This window comes from Bufo gargarizans, chromosome 2, assembly GCF_014858855.1.
Source record: "Bufo gargarizans isolate SCDJY-AF-19 chromosome 2, ASM1485885v1, whole genome shotgun sequence".
NCBI lineage: Eukaryota > Metazoa > Chordata > Amphibia > Anura > Bufonidae > Bufo > Bufo gargarizans.
The window spans coordinates 497,792,695-497,813,709 of record NC_058081.1 but is presented as its reverse complement, the minus strand read 5'-3'; the positions used below and the strand labels follow the sequence as shown (position 1 = coordinate 497,813,709).

General features: G+C 44.9%; 1 protein-coding gene across 1 annotated transcript in view; it reads left to right on the top strand.

Annotated features, from left to right (window-relative positions):
* The window catches only part of WDR91 (WD repeat domain 91), a 52,494-nt gene extending 32,594 nt beyond the window's left edge, over positions 1-19,900 (top strand). Inside the window, exons 7-16 of the mRNA XM_044281217.1 lie at positions 319-505; positions 733-888; positions 2,347-2,543; positions 3,879-4,029; positions 5,866-5,960; positions 6,034-6,196; positions 7,153-7,261; positions 14,319-14,431; positions 15,245-15,442; positions 19,516-19,900. Coding sequence (XP_044137152.1) covers positions 319-505; positions 733-888; positions 2,347-2,543; positions 3,879-4,029; positions 5,866-5,960; positions 6,034-6,196; positions 7,153-7,261; positions 14,319-14,431; positions 15,245-15,442; positions 19,516-19,680 — 1,534 coding nt within the window. The 3' untranslated portion in view covers positions 19,681-19,900. The remainder of the gene's footprint in view (positions 1-318; positions 506-732; positions 889-2,346; positions 2,544-3,878; positions 4,030-5,865; positions 5,961-6,033; positions 6,197-7,152; positions 7,262-14,318; positions 14,432-15,244; positions 15,443-19,515) is intronic.
* Positions 19,901-21,015: the final 1,115 nt, after the last annotated feature.

Genomic DNA, 21,015 nt, shown 5'->3' with positions numbered 1-21,015 from the left:
TCCGTGTCTATATAAGGTCCCCAAGCTGACAATGCATATCAGAGATATGGAGGAAAGAACTGCCTGCAGAGCTTAGAGACAGGTTTGTGTGGAGGCACAGATCTGGAGAAAGGTACAAAAACATTTCAGATGCACTGAAAGTTCCCAAGAGCTCAGTGGCCTCCATAATTCTTAAATGGGAGACATTTGGAACAACCAGGACTCGGGGAGAAGAGCCTTGGTAAGAGAGGTGACCAAGAACCCAGTGGTCACTTTGACTGAGCTCCAAAAAGCTGTCCTGTGCTTGAGCCCTATTGATACATTTTTTCATGTTCACAGTACCATGATCTCGAGTCAGAGAACCTCTGGATCAGCTGTCCAATCTCAGAAGACCACAGGGTTCCTCTCTTCTTTACTCCCACAGAGCAAAAAAGTAGCAACTAAACCTCCACAGGTCACCATGTCATCTCCAACACAGAGCCCTGCTGGTCTTCCATTGAAGAAGGAACCAGGAGGGAACAGTCAGGTAATCTTCTGCACAATGTACCACATACTTATTGCTGTTGACATGGGACATGTGTAAATGCTTCTAGTGACAACATGCTCAGTTATAGATCCCATCTGTCCCATTGGAGAAGACTGCAGTCTGTGTCTATTCAGCTTGACATAGCAGCAGATTCACAGCACATTAACATAAGACTTTTTGAAGATGCTGTTCTTTTGTAGGCATAGAAATGTTCTTGTTCTTTCCAGACCCAGAAAGCAAAAGAGATCGTAAGTGTGACTAAGGAAGCGAAAAGCATGCCCAATGTACTTGGCATTCCACCTGTCACTGATGCCAGTATGGTGCAACAGAGGCAGCGACGCCTGCAGGAAAGGAAGGAACTGCTTGCAAAGACACAGTCACAGGTGAGGAGACATTTACACAAAATACATAAGGGAATGATATATCTGCCTCACACAAGCTTGCAGACTAAAGAGGGAGCAGGGATAGTTCTTCCAAGTGGTGGACATTGTTGGCTACAGATTGGTAGACAGTCACAGCCAAAGGAATGAGGCATTAGTGACTAGGTACGTTTTTAAATGCCTGTTTTAGTCTTTTTGAACGTAAGCAAGTCTAGAATAGAGGAAAAGGTTCCAGGTATTGAAGTAAGCGTGAGAGAAATCCTGAAGGGTATGTTGATGTTGTCAAAATCCTGCACATATACCATGGCGGTACCATAGTGCCTTGCCGTGGTTGTTCACTTTGGATGCCACAAACCTACTCGTGGCTTAACTCCACTGACTGGAGCTAAACCACAAGTGGACACCTGTCGTGGCTTCAAACGACATCTGTCCACACACCTCACCAAGAAAGCAAATGTCCTTTCTTGACATGGTCGAGACTTCAAACCGCCAGCCGTGCAAAGTGCAGTGATGCCTCCATTGAGAACAATGGGAAGCAGTGAACACCTGACTTATGGCATGCAGTCCTCAACAAAATTCCGTTGGCATAATCTGCCATGTCAACGTCCTCGAACAGTGGAAGGAAGTGATGACAGAAGAGAAAACAATAATTCAACAGAAGCTGGAGAGAGCAGTTAGCAGTTAACTTTTAGATAAGTGTTGAGATGTAGAATGATGAAGGGATTTCAAGGTTAGACACCTAAGAAGAGCAGCTGAGAATATTGGAAGGGATGGATGAGTCTAGTCTTCATGATAGATTGTAGCAAGGAGAGTCTTGTTAGTGGATCAGAGAGGAGAAAAAGTGTCTTAAAGGGGTTGTCCCATGAAAAATATTTTACATTTTTTTAAACCAGCACCTGGATCCGAATATTTCTGTAATTTAAAATTTAGTATAACCACTTAGTTGTTCAATAAAATCTGTACAGCGCCTTATTTCTTTGTCCACATTGCTGAGGTGGACTCACATGCTCGGTTCCATCCTGCCTCCAACTGCCACCAGCCAGACCTACTATTAGAAGGTATGATAGTTACAGGTACAGAGCTGCAGTAGAAAGGAGATACCCCCTGAGAAAGCACACACCCTCTGAGCTTCCAGCTTCAAATGTATCTAGCAGAGCATTTGGATCCATCTGAGGTACAGGGCAGGTTCTAGCTTTGTTAGAAAGACACTGCCATGTACTATATGATGTCTGATCTTTATTTTTCACATTAATCATGAGATGTGTGTCAGGGAGGGATAATGATAGAGCTGATTTAAAAGCGTCAGGAATGCTGCAAACATGCAAGGTAGCAGTGATCAAATCAAGCTCTGCCTATAAAGGGCTTGAAGGACCAGTTGGTAATGGAAAGTGCAGTGTTAAGGGAGTGCAGAATTTTGTAATATGGTTGATGGAATCAAATGCATTTTGTTGTTCCTTGTAGCAAAGCATAGAGAAGAAGCCTGAGACTGGAGAAGTGGAGCCTGAGCTTCGACCCGAAACCCAGCATGACCCGGTCGATGCTCTGATGAAGGGGGTTAAAGGAAACTCATCAGGTGGTGGGGAGAAACCAGAGCAACCGTTCATAGTACTCAGCCAAGATGAGTATGGAGAGCATCACTCCTCCATCATGCACTGCAGGTAATGTGCCTCCCATGCCTGGACTACAACCCACAGATGTTTTACAATAAAGGACCTCACACTAAGATTTTTTTAATAGGTGTCTTAGAAGCTTACAGATGTCCTATCAAGTCAAATTGAAAGCCCCCCTTTTGAAGTAAAGATTAGTATCTGGATAGTAGTAGGTGCCCTATTTTCTCGTCGCTGAATCTACTGTAGAGTCACATTGGCAGGGAAAACTTGACACATGAGCCCTTCTGGTGCCCTAGATTAGCCAAAAATGCTCACAGAGGGTATTGGGCAACCTGTTGATTATTACATTTGGTGGAATATTTATTTGTTCACACCTGCATTGGAAATGTGTGGACTCGTCAGAGAGCAGAGTGCTTTATAAAATAAGGTAAACATATTAAATGTCCCTCCCATCCGACTTCTGCTGGTGACCACTGAGGCCATCTAATAGCCTCAGAAGACACAGGAGTGGCACATGACCGCTGCAGGAGCTGTGGGACATTCTTTTTTTTACGTTTTACAGCCCCCTGCTTTCTGCCAATTGTTATAAAATCTTAGAAAACGACTTATTCAATATCATGTTTTTTTCTGGTAAATACTTATTTTATTATTGCATAATAAAGAAAAAAGTTCTGCTACTTGCTAATATACTTTGTTTCATTTCTCCACCATTTTTCAAGCTGTCTGCCTGCTGTCAGTGAATGGAAGAATTAATTGCCTGCATCTAGATGCAGGCAACCTGTACAGACCTTATACATCTCACAGCAGTAACCAACCTAGACAATCCACTGTATAAGGGCTCATGCACACGACCGTATGTATTTTGCTGTGCGCATTCCGTATTTTGGGGAACGGAACAGCTGGCCCCTAATAGAACAGCCTTGTCTTCCTTGTCTGTAATGCGGACAATAATAGGACATGTTCTATTTTTTTTTGCGGAACGGAAATATGGGCATATGGAAACAGAATGCACATGGAATAGCTTCCGTTTTTTTTGTTGACACGTTGAAATGAATGGTTCCGCATATGGTCCACAAAAAAACGGAATGGACACGGAAAGGAAAGAATACGTTCTTGTGCATGAGCTCTAAGGCCCTGTTCACTCTGACATGTCTGTTCTTGGTGCAGTCACTGCTAAAAACCTCTGGCTGAATAAATGGATGCTTGGATTCTGAGCATCCGGCAACTGCTTTTTGGCATGGAATCCACGCAGAAATTGCGATGTTAAAAGCCGCTATGTGAATGGGACCTAAGGACTCCAGACTCTTTGTAACAAACTCACAGGACAGCAGAGAAAGTAATGCTGTTCGTGTGTTGATTCATCTGTTTTTCTTTGGCTTCCAGGGTAGACTGCTCGGGTCGCCGTGTTGCCAGCTTGGATGTAGATGGCGTTATCAAAGTTTGGTCGATTGATGGCATCATGCAGACCAAGGCCTCAGCCATTTCTAAATCTGCCCTCCTGTCATTGGAGTGGGCAACCAAGAGGGACAGACTGGTAAGTTCTGGAAGTTAGTAGCCAGTTTGAGGTACCTCACTCAGGGCTCGAGATGGCGACCAAAATGTTCGCCAATGTGACTTAGAATTTACAAATGGCGACAAAACTTTTTGGTCTTGTCGCCATTTGCGACTAGACCCGCCACCGCAGCTCTGCAGTTGAATACAGCGGCGGGCACAGGAGATGATAGTTCTCTGTCCTGCTGCCAATGTTCTTCTCAGCAGCGCAGTGGAGAATGAGTCATCCCCCCCCCCCCCAACCCCTGTGCTGCTGCTGCCGCCACCAATAAGAAGAGAGATGGGAGGAGGAGGGGAGGGGCTGTGGCCACTGCGCCACCAATGAAGATAACTGACCTGTTAATACAAATATAGGAGGCGGGTGCCTGAATCAAATAGCCGGCACCCGACCTCTATGACAGGAAGCTGTACCTGGGGGGTTAACTGCAGCGGATCGCAGCTCCCTGTCATAGAGATCGGGTGCCGGCTATTTGATTTCGACACCCGCCTCCTATATTTGTATTAACAGGTCAGTTATCTTCATTGGTGGCGCAGTGCGCCCCCCCTCCCCAACACCCCAGTATAATAAACATTGGTGGTGCAGTGCCAATGAGGGTTAAAAAATATTTTAAAAAATTAACTCGCCTCCAATTGATCGCATAGCTGCCGGTCTCCTGTTCTTTCTTCAAGGGAACCTGTCACCAGGATTTTGGGTATAGAGCTGAGGACATGGGTTGCTAGATGGCCGCTAGCACATACGCAATACCCAGTCCCTATAGCTCTGTGTGCTTTTATTGTGTAAAAAAAAAACTATTTGATACACCTGAGATGAGTCCTGTCCCTGAGAAGAGTCGCATACAGGACTCATCTCAGGTTAATTTGCATATGTATCAAATCGTTTTTTATACACAATAAAAGCACACAGAGCTATGGGGACTGGATATTGCGGATGTACTAGCGGCCATGTAGCAACCCATGTCCTCACCTTTATACCCAAAATCCTGGTGACCGGTTCCCTTTAAGGACCTGTGGTGACGTCACTGAGCTCATCACATGGTACATCACATGATCCATCACCATGGTAATGGACCATGTGATGAGCTCAGTGATGTCACCACAGGTCCTTTGACAGGTCCTGAAGAAAGAACAGGAGACCGGCAGCTACGTGATCAATTGGAGGAGGTGAGTTCATTTATTTTTATTTTTTTAACCCTCAATTGACCTTCTACTAAGCATTCTGTATTAAAGAATGCTATTATTTTCCCTTATAACCATGTTATAAGGGAAAAAAACACAGTGAATAGCAACCATGCGTGAAAATCGCACCGCATCCGCACTTGCTTGCGGATGCTTGCGATTTTCACGCAGCCCCATTAACTTCTATGGGGCCTGTGTTGCGTGAAAAACGCACAACATAGAGCATTCTGCGATTTGCACGCAACGCACAAGTAATGCGTGAAAATCACCACTTATGTACACAGCCCCATAGAAGTGAATGGGTCCGGATTCAGTGCGGGTGCAATGCGTTCACCTCACAAGGGTTCCAGCCCCTAAGGGGGCTAATAGTAAGTTAAAAAAAACAAAAAAAACACACAAACACTAAGGCTATTTTCAAACTTGTGGCAGTGTGATCCGGAAAGCAGTTCTCACAAATGCATTGCAAGAACGAATCCATCTCTCCGCTTGTCTTGCGGACAGATGGATCCGTCTTGTATCTTTTTACACATTTTTACCGGTTTGCGCATGCGTACACTTTAATATGGATAGTTTGTGGCTTTGATATATATTGATCCTACATAGCCGCTTACTTTTTCTTTTCTCCCTGCTGTTGTGGGCATAGCTCCTGCTGGGGAGTGAAGTTGGCACTGTTCGTCTTTATGATACCGAAGCAAAGAAAAACTTATGTGAGATCGGGATCTCTGACGATATGCCGAGGTGCGTGCTATCCCAAAGGACGTAGATTGAAGCCGGGTAATCTTTCTGATACTGAAGATGTCTCTGCTTCTAGGATTCTCTCTTTGGCATGTAACCCCAGTGGGACTTCATTTGTCTGTTCAGCGGCGGCTCCTTCCTCAATCCCAGATCCAGCTGTACCTGGCATAGGAGACAATGGAAGCAATCAAGTGCCAGGACGTTTATTGCTGTGGGACACTAAAACCATGAAACAACAGGTAAAATGTTGTCTATGATGCTACATGGCATTCACTCCAAAGGGTTTATGCAAGTTGGATGAACTATATGCTGTGCAATACTTCAGATCTGCACTCACTGTTCTGCTGGTGGAATCATTGGGGGTCATTTACTACAGACTGGCGTTTCACGTGCTGGAGAAAGATCTATGAAATCTACTCGGGCCAGGAGCTGGAGTTGATTTCTGATTCAGCGTGTGCCATGTTTCTGGTGCACATGATAAATGAGCTGCAGGGGTTAAAAATGTGTGGCTTTTCAAGAAAACTTGCATAGAGCTATAATGATGGAAATTATCCTGAGTTACATCCTGTACTCACCATTCTGCTGGTGAATTTACTGTGTACAGATTACATTACTTATCCTGTACTGATCCTGAGTTACATCCTGTATTATACTCCAGAGCTGCACTCACTATTCTGCTGGGGGAGTCACTGTGTACATACATTACTTATCCTGTACTCATCCTGAGTTACATCCTGTATTATACTCCAGAGCTGCACTCACTATTCTGCTGGTGGAGTTACAGTGTACGTACATTACTTATCCTGTACTGATCCTGAGTTACATCCTGTATTGTAATCCAGAGCTGCACTCACTATTGTGCTGGTGAATTCACTGTGTACATACATTACATTACTTATCCTGTACTAATACTGAGTTGCATACTGTATTATACTCCAGAGGTGCACTCACTATTGTGCTGGTGGAGTCACTCTGTACATACATTACATTACATTACATTACTTATCCTAAGTTGCATCCTGTATTATACTCCAGAGCTGTACCCACTATTCTGCTGGTTGTGATTGAAAATAGTCAGCAAGCAGTTTAACGGAGCTCATATAAAGTAGGGGAAACTTGGTTAATCGTACACTAGATTGTTTATATGTTCGTATCTATTTATCAGGTTACATTTCTCCATTTTCTTCTTTACCAGCTGCAGTTCTCTTTGCAACCTGTGGCCATCGCTGTAAACTGCACATCCTTCAATCACAATGGGAATCTGCTGGTCACTGGAGCAGCGGATGGTGTCATCAGACTTTTTGGTAAATGGCACAATGAAGCATAATCTATGTGTAATATATATTTAACCCTTTAATGCACCACTATGTGACTGTTCCGCTACCCCATGGATTGTTGTACATAGAGGTTCCATAACGTCAAGTTATGTCATGATGATCTCCATGGGCACAGGAGCTGTGCCTCTCCAGCCAGCATCACAAGCTCGGCTGTGGTTGACAGACAGACTTTTGTTGTACTGGTCGGAGTGGCATCTAAGGAGCTTGATAGATGGATGGGGCTCCATCTATCTGTCCAACTGGCCCTGCAATGTTACAGTACTGTGGCAACCAGGACTGCTGTAGATGTGAACCCATTAGTCCAGGCATCCTTAAACTGCGACCCTCCAGCTGTTGTAAAACTACAACTCCCACAATACCCTGCTGTAGGCTGATACCTGTAGGCTGTTCGGGCATGCTGGGAGTTGTAATTTTGCAACAGCTGGAAGGCCGCAGTTTGAGGATGCCTACATTAGTCCATGCCTGTCAGTGTAAGTTATTAGACAATAATGCTATAGAGCATTATGTATGCAGTGAATTCATCACAGCTTCAGGTGCCCTAGTCGGACAAAATTAAGTGAAAAAATAAAAAAAATTCTCCCCAAAAATAAAGATATAAATAAATAACCCCCTTTTTTTGATGGAAAGAAACCATTGCAGGCTACATTCAGAAGACACTGAAGAAAAATGGCTGTTGGAGTCCATTCACACGTCTGCAAAATGGGTCCGTATCCGATCTGCAACGTTGTGGAACGGATCCGGACCCATTCATTTTCAATAGGGCCGCAAAAGATGCAGACAGCACACAGTGTGCTGTCCGCATCCGCACTTCCATTCCATATCCGTCCTTCCGTTCCACCAAAAAATAGAACATGTCATATTCTTGTCCGCACACCAAAATGTCCTTCCGAACTAAATGTCAATTTGACCCAGATAATAGTGGTTATTAAAAAGTAACTTTTATTCTCTGTACTCATTAAACTGCTGGTTTTGTGTGTATATATAGATATAACAATAGATATATATATAGATTCCTGTCTGCAGACACTGACAAGAAAAGGCATTTCTTTTTAAAGATCCGGCCATGTGCGGTCCGCAGTTTGCGGCCTGCAAAACACTTGCGGACATGTGCATGAACCCTTAAAATGGGTTAAACTGTCAGTTTTTTGCGGCCCCTTGAATTGTATGGGTGCTTTCAAGCTGTTGAACACAGAAAAAATAGGACGTCCTAATTTTTAACAGTCCGTGTTTACGGTTTGGACACATTGGTGTATTGTGAATACACCCATAGACTGTCATTGTTCTGAAAATAGCCATGTGACAGACCATGACAGTCGTTGTGAATAAGGCCTTATTGTTTTAAAGTAGTAAACAATAAAAAAGCATGTAGGGCTACCTACAATAAAGTTATTGTATTATTTTTACTGTGTGGCGTTATAAAGAAAAAAAAAAATCTTTTTTTGCCCCCCCCCCCCCCAAGAAATAAAGGTTCATATCTCACCATTTCTGGCATGTCACTAGAACAGGGATCAGCAACCCTCTGGCACTCCAGCTTTTATGAGAGTTACAAGAACAGCTGAGTTAGGGTCCATTCACACGTCCGTTGTTTCTTTTCTAATCTGTTCCGTTTTTTGCTGAACAGATCTGGACCAGATCTGGACCCATTCATTTTCAATGGGTCCTGAAAAAAATCGGACAGCACAATGTCAGATTTTTTTTCAGGACCCATTGAAAATGAATGGGTCCAGATCTGGTCCAGATCTGTTCAGCAAAAAACGGAACAGATCAGGAAAGAAACAACGGACGTGTGAATAGACCCTAAGAGTACATGCTAGGAGTTGTAGTTTCACAGCAGCTAGAGGCCGAAGGTTGCCGATCCCAGCACTAGAATATGCCATAAATGTCAGATAAGTGCTGGTTCCACCTCTGGGACCCGATCTTATGTCCTGAAGGGGGCCAGTCTTTAAGGGAGTTCCAAAAATATCACTATTTTAGGAAGTCTCAAAGCAGTAACTGGAGAGGACTCTGCACATCCACAGTGTGCTCTCCTTCCCTTTGGTTGCCATGTTCTGGAAGTAGGATAGGGTCCCCTTTTAAGAACATATGGTACAAACAAAAGCCCTCATATTGTTATGTTAATATAAAAAAACAAAAACAAAAAAAAAAGGCCTCAGATTGCAGCGACACAAAAAAATACTGTTTTTATTTTCTTACCAGAAAATGTAAATTTTTACCTCATGGTAAATAGTGGGGAAAAAATGCTAAAAACTCTGTCAGAATTTATTTGCCTTCCCACAATCCCAAAAGCAATTAAAAGCTAATACCCAGAAAGGCAAAAAACAATTATCAATAGAAAAATAAGGCCCAATATAAGCTGAACCTTAAGGTTAATTTTCCCTCCTTCACACTGAGCTCAAGCTAAGCCCTGCCCCTTTTCCTAAGCTCCACCCACCCTCAGCCAAAATAGAGGGGATTCAGAAGCAATGAGTCTTGTTTTCTCTGCCATATTCCCACAAGTCTTTGTTTTGGGAGCTTTGTCTTAGCTTTCTGTAGTGTCCGTTTTCCCCTCACCCACGACAGCACCACAAGAGAGGCTCCGCCCCCACAGACAGGAAACCAAGGGAGGCCTGGAACGCAAGCGCCGGATGTGAGGGCGCTCTGTAATGACGTCAGGGGAGGCGCTTAAAAGGCGTGTAACCCGAATATAGCTGCCGACGGGTCATATGGGAATCAGAGGAAATTGTGTCAGCCCTCCTTTTTATAAGAACCTTCCGACATTACTCAGGTCTGAAGTCAGCTCTTCCTTGAAAAAGTTCGGGGGTCAGAAGGAGCAAAGAGCTAAGCAAGTTCAGCAGATAGATTTGGGAGACTCCTCTGATTCAGAACAGAAGCAGGATCCAGGTTCTGACAAATCATCTTATTCTTCTGATGAAGAGGAGAAAGAGATTGGAAGGCCCTTCTTTCCAGTGGAAGATGTAGATAAAAAAGCTGATGGGTTTTTGAAGGCTGCATGGGAGGCGGCCACATCCTCTTTCAGGCCTTCTATCGCACTCACTTCCTTGATTCCGTTTCTTGGCTCTCTGAACTAGAAGATCAAGTAAAAAACAAATGCCTTAGGGAACAAATTCTAGCAGGTCTCCCTACCATTAAAAAAGCGGCAGATTTTGTTAGCAGATGCCTCAGTAGAAGATCTAGCAGCCAGTCTAATAAAATCTGCACTCGGTAACTCTGCCCATAGGGAATTGTGGCTTAAAGGTTGGAGTGGGGATTTGCTGTCTAAGAGGCTGTGTGCTGTCCCTTGTGAGGGAGAGTTTCTGTTTGGTTCTGCCTTAGACGAGCTGTTAGAAAAGGCAGCAGATTAGAAATATAAATTTCCTATCCAAACCTTTTCTGCTAGGGGAAGATATGGTCGTCCCCTTTCGTTCCTTTCGAGGTAATAAAGGAGACAAAAAAGACAGAGAATTTAAATACAGATTACAAAGAAGAAGTCGAAGAGGTTTTTTCTTCGTCCAGTCCTTTACTGATGAGAAAAAACCAGGGGACCAGCAATGATGCCAGGTTGCCTGTAGGAGGAAGACTAGCGAAGTTTCTTCCTGCATGGCAGCAAATTTCCAACAGCTCCTGGATCTTGGACACCATAGGTCTAGGTTTAAAGCTAGAGTTTCGTTCCCCTCCTCCAGTAAGGTTTATAGTCACAAAGTCTGGGGGGAAAAGGACAGATCCTATAGAACTAGAAGTCCTACGGTTGCTAGAAAAATAAGTCCTGATTCCAGTACCAGAGGACCAGGTTTTTACTCTCCTCTCTGTCTAGTGAAAAAAACAGACGGTACCTTCATAACGATTATAAATTTAAGAAAGCTAAATGGGTTCTTGGTCATAAAAAAGTTCAAAATGGAGACCATAAAATCAGCAATAAATTTGCTATATTCCAATTGCTTTATGGCGGTCCTGGACTTAAGACGCCTATTTTCATTTCCCTATCCATCGGGACTATCAGTTCCTTTGGGTAGCAGTAGAACTAGGGGGAGCTATCAGACATCTGCAATTTCAGGCCCTTCCCTTTGGACTGTCAATGGCGCCAAGGGTGTTCATAAAGATAATCTCGGAAATGGCAGCTCATATCGGGGAAAAGGATATTCTTTTTATTCCTTTATCTAGACCACCCTTTGATAGTTGGAGAATTGGGGAGGCCTGCAGGAAAGCGGTACAGGAGGTGTCGCAGATTCTGGAAGAAATGGGATGGATCCTGAACAGAGTGAAATCGAGACCAGAGCCATCACAAGATCAGCTTTTTCTAGGATTGCGGTTGGATTCAAGGATACAGAAGTGTTTCCTGATGGAAGAGAAGATCTGGAAATTAAGAGAAAAGATATAAGATCTAGCCCAGAACCCAAGAGAAACGTTAAGAAAAGGTATGTTGATTCTGGGGAGTCTGACTTCATGTATCCCAGCTGTTGTATGGGCCCAGTTCCATTCCAGAGGGCTACAGTGGGACGTGTTGACTGTCTGGGAAGGGGGAAAATAAACCTTGGAATCTTGTTTAATTATACCAGACTATAGAGGAATTAAGGTGGTGGTTGGTAAGAGACAATTTAACCCAGGGGGCCCCTTGGATAAAAAATAATCTTTTATGCTTGGGTTGGGGAGCCCATATTCTAGAGTGCTCTATCCAGGGCTTATGGCAACATAGTCAGAAGTCAGCTTCATCAAATATGAACTTATGGCAGTGAAATTCACTATGTTAGAGATTCTTCCGTTATTATCTAACAGACATCTTAGAATCTTGTCGGACAATAGCACTGTAGTTTCCTATTTAAACAAACAAGGGGGTACCAGGAGCAAGGCCTTAATGGTAATGACTAGCGAAATCCTTCAGTTGGCTGAAGAAAATTGTAGTTCCATCTCTGCAGTTCACATTAAGGGCACAGATAATATTCAGGTGGATTTTTTTAAGTTGTCATGTTATCTCCCAAGGGGAATGGAGTCTAAAACAGAAAATTTTTAATGGGATTTCTGACCTTTGGGGGATTCCATCAGTAAACTTGTTTGCTAGTAGTCAGAATAGGAAAGTAAAGAATTTATTTTCTCTGTCTCCAGAGGGATCCCCCTGTGGTCTAGATGCCTTCCTGCACATTTGGAATTTTCCCCTGGGGTATGCCTTCCCTCCCTTTCCCTTGATTCCCAGAGTCTTGCAGAAGATAAGGGAAGATCGTCCTCTGGTGATTTTAATGACTCCCTTTTGGCCCAGAGAAGGTGGTTTGCTTGGCAAAGAAATATGTCCGTGTTGGACCCGTGGGTCCTTCCGTAGATCCACGACCTTCTGTCTCAAGGACCAATTTTCCATCCACAGATAAGGAGCCTCCATCTGACGGCATGGAATTTGAAAGGTTTCTGCTAGCCAAGAAGGGTTTCTCTTCCAACTTGGTAAATACCCTCTTTAAATGTAGAAAGAGAGTAACAAATTCCATTTATGCAAAAATTTGGAAGAAATTTTTGAGTTTTGCCGATATTGATTTTAGGGACATCTCTTTCCAGGTTCTGGTTTTCCAGGTGTTAGAATTCCTTCAGAAGGGGTTGCAGTTAGAGTTATCTCCCAGCACCTTTAAAAGTTCAAATTTCGGCTCTCTCGGCCTTGTTTAATGAAAACTTGTCATCAGATCTGTGGATATCTAGATTTTTCTGATCCGTCTCCCGTTCTTCTCTTTAATCTTGCACCCAAGATAGCGCTTTGGGATTTAAATGCCTTAATAAAACATCACTTTGAGCCTATTGAGGAGGTTTCCTTAAAGCATGTATCCTTTTAAGCTATGTCTTTTAGTAGCTCTGACTTCGGCACGTAGGATTAGTGAACCTTACAGTATTTCCATCAATCCTCCCTATACCACCATATTAGAAGATAGGGTGATCATTCAACCTGATCCAGCCTTCCTCCCTAAGGTGGCTTCCAAGTTTCACAGGTCTCAAGTGATTGTACTCCCAACCTTCTATTAGTCACCATCTACTGAAGAAGAAAAAGCTCATCATTGCCTCGAAGTTAGAAGGTGTTTAACTCAGTATTTGTCCAGGACTAAAGACTTGAGGAAGTCTTCCTTGTTGTTTTTCAGGGGAGAAGAAAAGGTCATGCAGCATCAAAGAATACCTTGGCCAGATGGATTACTTCAGCAATATCATTGGCTTACTCTTCCTCAGAAAATCTCCTCCAGAATGCCTTAGGCCTCTTTCACACGACCATTTTTTTTCGGAACCATCTATTGAAAATGTTATGCCCAGCCCAATTTTTTATATGAAATTACTGTATACTGTATTTGCCAAACGGAACGGAAACGGAACCACAACGGAAGCAAAAAACGGAACAACGGATCCGTGAAAAACGGACCGCAAAACACTGAAATGGACATACTGTCGTGTGCAATAGGCCTTAGAGCTCACTCTACTAGGGTTATTTCCACTTCTTCGGTGAGAGGGCTGCTGTATCTATAGAGGATATCTGTAAGGCGGCTGTCTGGTCTTCTCCGACCACCTTCTTTAAACATTACCGTCTACAGTTAGACTCTTCTACGGATCTAACCTTTGCTACTAAGGTGCTTTCGGCTGTCAACCCACCCTAATGGTTCCTTGGTTCTCACTCTCGTGGTGCTGTCGTGGGTGAGGGGAAAAATGAAGAATACTCTTACCGGTAATTGGATTTTTCTGAATCCACGACAGCACCCTTATCTCCCTTCCCTATTTTTTAGTGATTGGTGTACGTGTGGGTGTAGCAAAAGTTTTTGATGACATGAGTTGGCTGTAATAATTACGGGCGGAGTTCCTCTCATCTTTGGAAAGATATACTGAGGTGGGAGGAGAGCCTCCGCCTTTTTGTACTTCACGTTTCCTGTCTGTGGGGGCGGAGCCTCTCTCTCATGGTGCTGTCGTGGGTTCAGGAAAATCCAATTACAGGTAAGAGTAATCTTCATTTTCCTCCTTCATTTACAGATGTAGAGTCCCTTTAAGTAATATCGCCTTTGTGAGCTGGATATACGGTAACAGTCTCCTCATTCCCTAGATATGCAGCAACACCAGTGTGCCATGAGCTGGGAGGCACACAAGGGAGAGGTGTATTCGGTAGATTTCAGCTACGATGAGAATGCCGTTTACAGTATCGGAGAGGACGGGAAGGTGAGCAGGAACTTATAAGACCATGTCAGTGTAAGAGGGTGTAGTCTGATCCTGCAGTCCTGTTGCCAGCAATATGTCCCCTACATTTTACTAAAGGGGTGATAGACGTATGACTGCAGGACCAGACGACACAGGGTTTAGGCTGCATTCACACAACCACAAACCGCAGATTCTCCAAACATGGGCACCAGCCGTGTGCACTCTGCATCGCAGTGCGGACCTATTGACATCAATGGGTCCGCGATCTGCAAGATGCGGCCAGAAATAGGACATCACCTATCCTTTATTGTGTGGAGTCATGGACCCAGAAGATCAGATGCTGATCAACCATGCTGAGAATAGGCCACTGTTTAGTCAGTCTGCATTGTTAATGTCCACGCGGTATTGCAGGTTCCTCAGATCCAATAACAATTCAGACTGACTTTACAGTGTGGATGTAATTAGTTAATTGGAGCCTGCTATGGCTCATACAGTCATGCGGTACTCGAACGCAGCGCAGCCACGTCTCAAGACGGCATGGCTGCGCTGTGTGATTGTAACCTGTGCTTCACTTGTATCAGCATTTGTGTCAGAAAACGGCTTGTTCGCCTCCTAATAGTCCAATAAATAAGCCCAAAATGGTTATGCATGTACTGGTGATACATGCTGTTGAGGGTATTAGGGTGTTGATGAGTGTCCGACCCACAGCGCATCCAGGTCAGGACGCCATTATACACCCAGATACTAAATACAGCATGTATCATCTGTGAACAGCAGCTTACTTACAGTTTCCAGGCGCCAACCAACCAGTTAATGATTAGTTTTTGTTTTCAGTTTATTCAGTGGAACATTCACAAGAGTGGTCAGAAGGTCTCTGAATATTCCCTGCCACCTGACGCCACGGGCCCCTTCATGCTTTCTGGCTACAGTGGGTACAAGCAGGTGCAGTTCCCTCGTGGACGACTTTTTGCCTTTGACTCAGAAGGCAACTACATGCTGACGTGTTCCAGTAATGGCGGAGTCATTTATAAGGTAACATTCACTGGTTTTGATTAGCTTCTTACCTTCAGTGATAATTATGGATTTCTTTATGGCAGCTTTATAAATCATAAGACAGGGATTCAGCAGAGCCGGTTTTGTTATTTAGCAGGTTTTTTTTTAAAGTAAAGGCAGCTTTACATGGTCCAACTGCACAGGCAATTATCAGGAACTAACTGTGTGTTGCCTGCTCGTCAGAGCTCCATTTCGATTCTGTCGTTATCCCTGTAAAAGAAGGAGCCATCGCTCATCCCTATAGAGAATCTAGGCAGCAGATCCCCTGTTGTTTTTGGGTGTCACACCTACGTTGGTTTCACCCGGTGAATGGCGACTGATAATGAGCCCATGTAAAGGGACTTTAAAGAGGACCTGTTACCTCTTCTGACATGTAACTACTTCCATTCCCCATGTAATAACAATTCTGTAGCATCTTGTCTTATGGCTCTATGTTGTGCCATTCCTTATTTCTACTAGAAGTTTATGAATGAATTGTCAGCAGCTTGCAGTAAAGGTACAGATAGGTGTTACCATTTGGGTGTGTGACACAGTCTGACACCAGCAGCACTGATTGGACAGAGTCAGACACACTCGGTACTCTAACACCCAGCAGTACCTTTACTGCAGACTGTTGGCAATTTAGTTGTATATTTCTAGCAGGAATAATACATAGTCATTATAGATGCTCCAGAATTGTTATTACAAGGGGGATGCAAGTAGTTCCTAATACAGACCTGTCAGGAGAGGTGACAGGTCATCTTTAAAGGGTTTGCCTGAGTTAAATAAAAACCCTGGCAGCCGTGCAAATATGTTAAAATAAGAAGCCCATGCCTCTTCCAGTTATGCTCTTTTCCTCTCCGCCACTGCAGTCATCTTCCTGGCTGCAGTGGTGACATGTCATCCTGGGCCATGAAGGCGGGAGCGTGGGAGACCACACCCCATCCCTGTAGGTCAAGCATCTTTCTAGCTAAGTTATGCTCCTTTTTACACAAGTCAAAGAAAGGGTCTCGAACAAGGATCAGCAACCTTCGGCCCTCCAGCTGTTGTGAAACTACAATTCCCAGCATGCTCCATTCATTTCTATGCGAATTCTTAGAAGAGCAGAGCAAGTATGCATGCTGGGAGTTGTAGTTTCACAACAGCTGGAGTGCCGGAGGTTGCTGATCCCTGGTCTAGAAGACTTGGGGTCCATTCACACGCAATTTTGCGGAACAGGTGCGGACCCATTTATTTTCAATGGGGCCGGAATGTGCTGTCTGCATCTGCATTTGCGGATCCGCACTTCCGCTCCGCAAAAAAATAGAACATGTCCTATTCTTGTCCGCATTTACGGACAAGAAAAGGCATTTTCTATGAGAGTGCCGGCAATGTGCGGTCCGCAAAATGCGGAACACATTGCCGGTGTCAGTGTTTTGCGGATCTGCAAAACACATACGGACGTGTGAACGGACACTTAGGCCTCATGCACACGACCGTTGTGTGCATCCGTGGCCGTTGTGCCGTTTTCAGTTTTTTTTCGCAGACCCATTGACTTTCAATGGGTCCGTGGAAAAATCGGAAAATGCACCGTTTTGCAGCCGAGGCCGTGATCCGTGTATCCTGTCCGTCAAAAAAATAGGACCTGTCCTATTTTTTTGACGGACAACGGTTCACGGACCCATTCAAGTCAATGGGTCCGTGAAAGAACACGGATGCACACAAGATTGGCATCCGTGTCCGTGATCCGTGGCCGTAGGTTGCTTTCATACAGACGGATCCGAAGATCCGTCTGCATAAAAGCTTTTTCTGATCTAAGTTTTCACTTCGTGAAAACTCATTTCCGACAGTATATTCTAACACAGAAGCGTTCCCATGGTGATGGGGACGCTTCTAGTTAGAATACACTGCAAACATTGTACAAGACTGCCCCCTGCTGCCTGGCACCACCCGATCTCTTACAGGGGGATATGATAGCACAATTAACCCCTTCAGGTGGGGCACCTAAAGGGGTTAATTGTACTATCATATTCCCCTGTAAGAGATCAGGGCTGCCAGGCAGCAGGGGGCAGACCCCCCCTCCCCAGTTTGAATATCGTTGGTGGCACAGTGTGCGCCCACCATCGCCCCCCCCCCCCCTTCCTCCCTCTATAGTTAAAAATCGTTGGTGGCACAGTGTGCGCCCACCATCGGCCCCCCCTCTCTCTATAGTAGTAACAACCATTGGTGGCAGTGTGCGGCCTCCCATTCCCCCCCCCCCATCATTGGTGGCAGCGGAGTTCCGATCGGAGTCCCAGTTTAATCGCTGGGGCTCCGATCGGTAACCATGGCAACCAGGAAGCTACTGCAGCCCTGGTTGCCATGGTTACTTAGCAATAGTACAACAGTATAAGATTCATACTTGCCTGCTTGCTGCTGCGATGTCTGTGAACGGCCGGGAGCTCCTCCTACTGGTAAGTGACAGTTCTTTAGCAATGCGCCACACAGACCTTTCACTTACCAGTAGGAGGAGCTCCCGGCCATTCACAGACATCGCAGCAGCAAGCAGGTAAGTATGAATCTTCTACTATTGTACTATTGCTAAGTAACCATGGCAACCAGGACTGCAGTAGCGTCCTGGTTGCCATGGTTACCGATCGGAGCCCCAGCGATTAAACTGGGACTCCGATCGGAACTCCGCTGCCACCAATGATGGGGGGGGGGGGGGGAATGGGAGGCCGCACACTGCCACCAATGTTGTTACTGCTATAGAGGGAGGGGGGGCCGATGGTGGGTGCACACTGTGCCACCAACGATTTAATACAATAGAGGGAGGGAGGGGGGGCGATGGTGGGCGCACACTGTGCCACCAACGATTTATTACAATAGAGGGAGGGAGGGGGGCGATGGTGGGCGCACACTGTGCCACCAACGATTTATTACAATAGAGGGAGGAAGGGGGGGCGATGGTGGGCGCACACTGTGCCACCAACGATTTCTAACATTAGAGGGAGGAAGGGGGGGCCCGATGGGGGGCGCACACTGTGCCACCAACGATATTCAAACTGGGGAGGGGGGGAGGTCTGCCCCCTGCTGCCTGGCAGCCCTGATCTCTTACAGGGGAATATGATAGTACAATTAACCCCTTTAGGTGCCGCACCTGAAGGGGTTAATTGTGCTATCATATCCCCCTGTAAGAGATCGGGTGCTGCCAGGCAGCAGGGGGCAGTCTTGTACAAAGTTTGTAGTGTATTCTAACCTGAAGCGTCCCCATCACCGTGGGAACGCCTCTGTGTTAGAATATACTGTCGGATCTGAGGTTCACGAAGTAGCTCATATCCGACAGTATATTCTAACATAGAGGCGTTCCCATGGTGATGGGGACGCTTCAAGTTAAAATATACCATCGGATTGGAGAAAACTCCAATCCGATGGTATAAAAGAACTCCAGACTTTACATTGAAAGTCAATGGGGACGGATCCGTTTGAAATGGCACCATATTGTGTCAACATCAAACGGATCCGTCCCCATTGACTTGCATTGTAATTCAGGACGGATCCTTTTGGCTCCGCACGGCCAGGCGGACACCAAAACGACTTTTTCATGTCCGTGGATCCTCCAAAAATCAAGGAAGACCCACGGATGAAAAAACGGTCACGGATCACGGACCCCGTTTTTGCGGACCGTGAAAAAAAACTGTCGTGTGCATGAGGCCTTAATCAGTGTGGTGCACAGTATGTAGACTAGTTGTTTGGTTCCAGACTTCTGGCACACTGTAATTACTACATTTTCCCCCATTGTGTTCCTAGCAGAGTTGGATCAGTCATCTTCCTTTTTTTTTTTTTTTTTAAAGGTTAAGATCCTGGATTTTTTTTACCTGTAGTCCTATGAAAACCACAGATAACACTGTAAAATCACTAAATTACAAGTGCCTGCACTACTACGTCACAGTATGACATTTAGCTGCTTCTTTTGCAATCTGTGATAATTCACCAATGGTGGACACTTCACACTGGGGGCAGATTGGGATGAGATGTAGCAGTGCTGAATGTTATTCTTTTGGGTGCATTGTGCTAATGCTCTGCTTTGTCCTTTCTTGTTATCTCACCTGCAGCTTAACAGTGATGGCAGTACATTAGAGAACTGTCTTTCTCTCGGCGGCCATCGGGCCCCTGTGGTCACTGTGGACTGGAGCACAGCGGTAGAATGTGGCACCTGCTTAACAGCCTCAATGGATGGAAAAATCCGACTGACCACCCTGCTGGCCCAGAAGTCATAACCTGGCATCTCAGATGTGTCAAGCATCTTCATCTTATTTCCTATGTAATGACATGTTCTGCAGCTTTCTGTTGTACCTTGTGTTTCAATTTGTCTCCATTTTTAAGATTTCTGCTTGCTGTCAGTGAGTGATATTCTGTGCTACATTTTACCTGCACTGATACATTGTAACAAACTGCCAGGACAGTTGTCGGGAGAAACTGGATTGTCTAGACAGGTAACGGTTGTAAAAAGGAAAACATCAGCTGTGAAAATGACTAGATCTGTAGTCTCTGGATGTAAATGAAAAGGTTCCTATTTACTGACAGCAATCGGAGAGCGTGAAAACGGAGCAGAATCAAAGCGCAAAGTGAATTAGAAAGCTGCAAAACATATTCTACAAATCCCCTCCTTGTAAAAAAGCCTGCCCATTGATTCCTTAGTGTTAGGCTACATGCACACGAACGTTTTGTTTCCGTGTCCGTTCTGTTTTGTTTTGTTTTTTTGCGGATAGGATGCAGACCCATTTATTTCAATGTGTCCGCAGCAGTATGTCTGTTCCGCAGCCCTGCTAAAAAAAAATAGAACATGTCCTATTCTTGTCCGTTTTAGGCATTGTTAAAATGGATGCGCAAACCCCCCTCCCCCCCCATAAAACGGATGGCATATAGATGTCATCCGTTTTTTTTGCAGATCGCAAAACGCATACGGTTGTGTGCATGTAGCCTTGGAAAGCTGGGTGACAACCACTATGGCTGTCGCTGTATTGTTCCGCTTAAATCCTGAACAGTATAACTTCCAGTGATATGGGAATGGGGGATATATCGCAGCAGGGTTACTATTCATGGCATAGGGAAAGCTGGGTGCCAACCCCTGTGGGGTCTGTAATGGTGGACGTATTGGTCGTCACCCAGGAACTGGTATTGCTAAGAAATGGCTTGAATAGAATTTTCAGCTACCTGACAGATGAAAATGAATCGAGGACTTTTTGCCGGGACCAAGCATACGTATGTAGCAGCCGCCCTAATGCCCTTCAGTGACTCTTCTCAGGTTGGAGCAGACGCCCTTGTGCCCACCGCTGCCACCGACCAACATCCAGCACTGACTGCAATTTCAGTATTATTGTTGTATTACTCCAATAAAACCATATCTAGTGTTCCCCTTCCCTGCTATGGGGTAAGGGTAGTCCTGAATTCAGCGTCTTATTGAGAATTCTTGTAATTTAGCTTTAGGCCTTGTTCACATGTCCGTGTTTCATCCGTGAAGAATCCGTGTTTGGTCCGTATGTCATCTGTATTCCACCGTCACTGCTTATCTGAAAACTAATTTCCAGAGCATCTCCTACCAATGATCCGTG